Raw genomic sequence first — 7,131 nt, 5'->3', positions numbered from 1 at the left:
CTCGCGGGAAACGTTACTTGTCAGAGAGAAAGAAATTTTCTTGGTGTATCGGAAATTTTGTCACGGTTTATTACCGAACGCCAGCTTCAATTTTCTGTACGACCAGCCTTCTGATTGATGAAAAATTCGCAAAGCGAACTTGGAAGATGGGTGATATCTTTCCAAGATCGTGATCAAATTTTCTAGAAGGATACTTACGATTTCTTGAAGATTCATGGAGCTATTTCCCCAGAAAATCCCGAACGAAATATAAAATTACGAAATTAATTAAATGAAGAAAATTATTAGATACACTTACCTATGCACGAGTCAAGTGCAAAACTATATCTATTCCAACATTGGAACTATCAAAATGGTCAGAAACGATCAATTTATAATTTTCCACCGAAATTTCATATACTTATAACAATGTGTTTTTAGAAACTTGAATTTTCGCAAAATGTACGAATAAAAGCTTTGCCTTGAAATTAATTAAATGAAACAAATTATTACTCTATATCTATTTTATTTAACACCAGAAATGACCAATTCCGTTGGAAATGTCATATATGTAAAACAGTCTAAAATCTTTAGAGATTTTTCGTAAAATATAATAAATATATATTTATAATATTATAATATTATATTATAATAAATATTATATAAATATATATTTATAATATTATAAATATATAATATTTAAATATATAACACTATATTACATTCTATTTTCTTTATCTTTAATCGTTCACAGTTCTATCGTTAATGTACAATAAAAAAAAAATTATGCACTAATTTTAAATCAATTATATTATTAAAATTAAAAATAGCGATGAAATTGCTACACACTACAGTCTCGATGAAACTGTAAAGTTTACCGCTTTCACTTTGAGAAACAAATCCTGCCCGGTCGATACTTATTTCTCTGTTTCTCGTCGTTTCAGAACAAGGACAAACCACCAGCAAGAAGAAGACAACATTTTCGCGACTGCTTCGAGGACTAAAGACGCACAGGAAGGAGAAACAAACGCAAGCCCAAGGTTCCCCGAGGCACGGCCGCGCAAGAATGGGTGTACCACAAAGAGTAAGTGTGCATCTGTGTACAGAGCCATAATCCCAACTCTTCTAGAGACACACGGCGATGCCAGCTATTTACTACAATCTGTGTCGATTCAGATTTCCCGCGTATTCCTCGCCTTCGACAACAATTTTCAACCCTTTGTTCGCAATCTAGGCTTCGTTACCTCGTCGTATGCCCGACGTTTGTAATTTTCACGGCAAACAAAACGGTGTTTCGCGCGGTTCGTCGAGCAAAAGACAGCTAATCGAATGACTTTCGAATGATTGCATCATGAAGTTACAATTAATTAGATCGGTTCTAGGTAGAAAATGAAATCTTGGTGGAAAGAGCGTGATTGTGAGAATGAAAAGTCGTCGAATAAACTTCGTGAAAGAATATCACGCAGTGAAGCATCTGTTTTATGAATATTCAAACTTATCGTGCTCTCTTTACAAAGATTCTTCGAAACTAGCTGTAAAATTTTTTCCCATCGTTGTATCGAACTTTAAACATGAGAGGTTAAATTAAAAATTCAAGAAATCGTAACATTCCGTCTGGTCGTAACGTTCGAAGTTTAATAAAATGATGAGAAAAGAAGCGAGTTGCGAAGAAAAGACTTGACGATAGATCTGATTGCCAAAAAAAAAATTTTTTTTGGTAGAGTTTTATAGGTTCGAATTTTTACAATTCGAGCGAAACATCTTTTTGTGTAAAGTCGCTTTCGAAAAGGACGAATTACTGTCAAAGTAGACGTTCGACACTTCAAAATGATACCAGGTGGATTGTTATAAAAGGAATATATTTTAAATAAGGAAATTAGAATATTAAAGGAATAGAATATTAATAGAATATATTATATATTAATAGTAATAATATATTAATAGAATATATTATATATTAATAGTATTAATATATTAATAGAATATATTATTACTAGAATATTAAAAAAATATATTTTAATTAAATATTTAAATAAAAAGATCGATTTTAAATAAAAATAATATATCAACGTAAGTGATAATATTTTCCGTTTTTCACGTTATTTATTAATCAGTGAAACTTAAGGATTATTGACACGCATGTTTGTGAGTATATTTAAAGAAATAAAATTTACTCAACAAACATCTTTTGTTCATGCTTTTCGACATTGAAATTACATTGTATTTTGAAACGTGTTTTATGTTGTAAAAATTGCAAATTGTTCAATGAGATCTGATTTTTATAGAATTCAATGTTCTGGTCGAGAAATGTGAATTGTATTGTACAAAAAAAAAAAAAAGAAGTAGGAAGAAATAGACATTGTTTGAGCTCACCAACCGGTGAAATTTGACAGTCAGTTTCGTTCGAAACAACAGCTACGGCGAAGTATGTAAAACAAAAAGTTGTTCTCGCGAAAATTCACTATTTTTTATTTCCGTAAAAATTTACTTTTTTCTTTTATTTCTCTCTCTTCTCTCTCTCTCTCTCTCTCTCTCTCTCTCTCTCTTTCTCTCTCTTTCGCGAAGCTGGTGCTTGTAATTCTACATATTTACGAAGCTGCAGCAGAGGAGCGCAAAACGCGAGCCGGCGGCTCTGTTTAATTCCGTTTCACGTGTAACTTATATTTACGCAGCCGTAAAATCGAATTCATATATCTGTCCGGATGCATCGGGACCTTTTCACCGAAACCAAAAACGTTACTATCGGCTACTGGAATCGTTATCCACGTTCCTGCAATCTTATTTATCGAACGATCGATATTTCCACCGAAGAAAAACGTGCAATTTCATCGTAATAATTTATTTTCTTTATTCGAACTTCGTGATCACAGGCAAATCTAAAACGATATTAATGACAGTTGTAGTAAATTCCGCTTTGCCTGTATGTTTAGTAGATTATTTTAACGTTAGAATGAATATACAATGGCTCTCGCTAATATTGAAACTATTATAATTTTGTAAAAAATAAGAAAATCGCACGGTAATAAAATTTCAGAGCTCATTTCGAAGCCTCTACTTTCGATGTACATCGTTTATTTTGTTCTAGAGATATTTTTACACTACGCAGTGGGTGGCAAAGTGAAGGCAGTTTCCTTTCGAGAAATTCTATAAATTGTCGTAGTATCAAGAATATTGAAAATTCTTTGAAATTCAAGAACACCCTTCGACAACTGAATTTATGATGGATTTGTATTGTAGAGTTAAGCAATTATTGCAATTATCTCCCAGAAACTTGCTCTATGATTTTGTTCGTCAATTCATCAAACTTTCAACAAGTTTGCTTCGGCGCGAAACACGAATTTTGAAAAATGCAAATTAGAGAAATGAATTATAAGTCTTCAGTGATGAGAGTATCTTCATATAGTGAACTGAACACGTAACGATGAGAAATTATCGATACTTCTAAACCAATAAGAGAAATCATGGCAAGAGTGTAATTATTAAAATTTCATTTTAAATTGTGAAGAATTCGAACGAGTGACGGTGGTAAAATTTTTGTTGGAATAGCATCCTGCAAAACACCACGTTATTTCACCCTCTTTGTGCTCCACGTGCAAATACTCAATCAAGTATTATTCACGCTAAAACTCCACGTGTGTTTTTCGATTTTTGCTCGTCGCTGTATATATCTAATTATCTAATTTCGTACAAACTGTAATTCCGAAAATGTAAATTCGGTTAAAAAGTAATGGAATCTTCTCTCATTTCGAATCTTTTCAAACTACACTGCTCACAAAAATTAGGGGATATTTTAAAATGAATATGAAGCGATAAAAAAGAAAAATGAAGCATTTGATTTTGCTTTTCTGCTTTTTTATTATTCTTGTTTAATAGAAAAAGAAAGAATCAAGGTGCTTCTTGCAACATACAACAATTTTTGCGAGCAATTTTATATTTCTGCAATAGTAAGCAACGATATCTAAATATAGGCAACTGGGTTGCACACTGCAACGCGATATTCTCGTCAAACTAATGACGTGCAGTTGTTTTATTGCTTGGGGCACGATTATTGACGCTGAGATATCGTATGAATCGGTCGAGTTAACAGATAATCGCCAGATCGAATCCCTGGCAGTTGACGTGAAAGGGTTTCGTTACAGTTGAAATGACTTGTGTGTTCAGGCTAATGCCTGGCCATAATACCACGATAAAGTTGTAATTACGATATCCCAATCTTGCCTCGGGGCATTAAAATCTTTTAAAACAGACTTTCAGATTTTATTATCAGATCGGTAGTTATTGCTCGTACATTTATGATACCGATTGCAAAAAAACAATCTTTTGTTACCGATACTTGATAAATGATTAGGAACACGGACAGTACATGTCAGTCTACGTACATCGTGCGGATGTTTATCGGCGCTTAAACGATAATGCCGACAATTTGCGTGATTAGCAATTTCGTAAAATTGTCAATATTTATCGACGATAGCAATCTGCAGGTTGTACTTCAATCATCAAATTATATGCCTTCTGCGTAAAATTGCGCGTAGAAATATTAAAATTACAAAATGAAATTTTCCGTCTGGAAAGCATCGATCGCCTAGAATTATAAGTGAACATTTTTTTTTTTTTTTTTTTTTTTTCATTTTAAAATACCAACTACTTTTACGTTTAACAAGCCAGAGAAACTCATCGTTTACAAATCTATATTTATGTCAATTTTACGCGACAGTAAACATACATGTCGATAAACTGCGAGATAAACGAAAAATCGGCAAAATATCGCGTTTCTTCGGACGAGCGTTTTATTCTTTATCATTTCCCATCCCGAAATACTATATATTCCCGGCGTAGAGAAACGTTAAACGTTTTTATCGCGGTAACCAGTAATTTTCATCGGCGTCCCTTTCATTAATCAAACGTCGGCAAATTACTGTGCAAGTAATTTGCCTGTCGCGCTGAAACTTGTAATTCTTTTTTCTTTTTTACTCGCTTTTTCAGAACCGATTGCCCCCACAATTAAAGCCTGCGCCTGCACGACGCAGTTATTCCTCCGTCTTTTGTATCCGTTTTCTGCTCTATACTCTCGCCAATTTTCCACTGTATCTCTCTCTCTCTCTCTCTCTCTCTCTCTCTCTTTCACACACACACCTTCCAAATTATTTTATTCTACGTTATTAAAGGCCGACATCGGTCCCCGATATTATAAAAGATATTTGCAAAAAGAGAGATCGGTCGAAATTTATTTTTCATTGTTTCAGAAAAGCAAAGTGTTACAATGCACGAATGTGAGTCAGACGATAATAATTTAATAATAAAATATTAAATATTTAATAATATTTAATAATATTTAATAGTACTTAATAATAATATTTAATAATATTTAATAGTATTTAATAGAATTTAATAATAATATTTAATAATATTTAATAATATTTAATAATATTTAATAGTATTTAATAGAATTTAATAATAATATTTAATAATATTTAATAATATTTAATAACAAATATTTAATAATATTTAATAGTATTTAATAATAAATATTTAATAATATTTAATAATAATATTTAATAATAAATAATAATCGAACGATAATAAATAATTTCGCGCGTGAGATATTTACGCATTTGCACGCCACGGGCGTCCGAATGTCTGTTAACTTCCGGTTCGTTGACAGAGAAACCGGGGATGCGCATCGACGAATCCTCGAAGCCTCGGAGAATCAAAGATTCCCAAGATTTCCCATGTGCCGGCGATTTACTAGATTCAACGACGCCACGACGATTTTAACCCTTGAGAATACGAGCCGCCGATGCCACGTCTAATTTCATTTAATACCTCTCAAATTGCAAATGCTTGTGAAAGCTACGTGGAGTTTCTTTCTCGTGCGTAAGGTAATTCCGAAACTTTTTATGTCCATGCCTTTGTGATAACTGGGACGTCGCTGAAGAAATAAAATTTTAAAAGAATTTGTTTCACATACGGTGTATATATAATATAAAGAACAATGATGATTTAAACTGACGTAATTCTGTAAAAAGAAAATAGAAAATTCTATGACGATTCGTTTTATCTCATTTTAAAGGGTAATTTCTTTTTTTTTTCTTTTTTTCAGAGGTGACTTTATATGTATCATATAATAATAGAGATATTTCTTTCTTCAGAATTTTAAAAATTCTAACGTATGTAGAATACGTGAAATGATCTACAATCATTTTAAAGATCGCAACAACCCTCACAAACTTGCTGTAGGATATTTTTCAGCATTTTATTGAACGTCGAATACTAGCATTTAAACGACAAGAATTTAAAAAATAGAAAAATCCTAATGTTCCAAGTTCGATGAAATGGTAAAAGAGAAATCGTACAGCGAATTTTAAAGAGAAAATTTCAATTATGGCACGAAGATCATGGTAGACTCACGAAGAAAATTTTTTATTGTTTTGAAAGACGTCTGAGTTTATAACACTGAAGGAAAAATAATATCTTCACGTTCGTACTACGTGATATTAAATCATTTCTGTGAAAAATGTACATATGATTGTAAAATGCTCGTAAAATGAGACAAAATGACCTTCTTTTACGAAATGATGTCAGTTTAAATTGTCGATAATTTTTTATACTCTTCACTGCATTATAGTATATTTTATAATATATTATAATATTTTACGAAAATATTCTTATCACATATATTGTAAATATTATTTTTATAATATTATATAATATATTACATATATTATAAATAATATTACATATACTACATATATTATAAATATATGTAATATATAATATTATATTACATATATTATACATATATTATAAATACATTTATTATAAATAATATTACATATATTATAAATATATATTACATGTATTATCTTTAACAGCTCCCAATTTTCAACAAATTCATAAAATACCCATAGTATACATAATATTTAATAATATTTAATAATAAATATTTATTACATACAAATACATAAAATACCCATATTATAAATTCCCTACAAATAACTCATATTATACCCCAGCAATAACATGTTATATTAAAATATTCTGGATTGCTCAATTAAACATGACAGTTTGAATTTGTCTACGAAACACTCGCTCGAATCATAACCCCTTTTCATAAATAGATAACACGGAAACAGCAATCGAACGCGTTTTATC

At 31.0% G+C, this 7,131-nt stretch overlaps 1 protein-coding gene across 1 annotated transcript in view; it reads left to right on the top strand.

Annotated features, from left to right (window-relative positions):
- Positions 1–872: 872 nt before the first annotated feature.
- The window catches only part of LOC122527968, a gene marked incomplete at its 5' end in the record, with an annotated part of 72,123 nt that continues 65,864 nt past the window's right edge, over positions 873–7,131 (top strand). Inside the window, one exon of the mRNA XM_043652602.1 lies at positions 873–1,063. Within this exon, the coding sequence (XP_043508537.1) occupies positions 873–1,063 (191 nt within the window). The remainder of the gene's footprint in view (positions 1,064–7,131) is intronic.

Source organism: Frieseomelitta varia, unplaced genomic scaffold (genome assembly GCF_011392965.1).
Source record: "Frieseomelitta varia isolate USP_RPSP 00005682 unplaced genomic scaffold, Fvar_1.2 scaffold_240, whole genome shotgun sequence".
Taxonomy (NCBI): Eukaryota; Metazoa; Arthropoda; class Insecta; order Hymenoptera; family Apidae; genus Frieseomelitta; species Frieseomelitta varia.
Note: the sequence above shows the minus strand (reverse complement) of the source record. Positions and strands in the feature narration are given on the sequence as shown.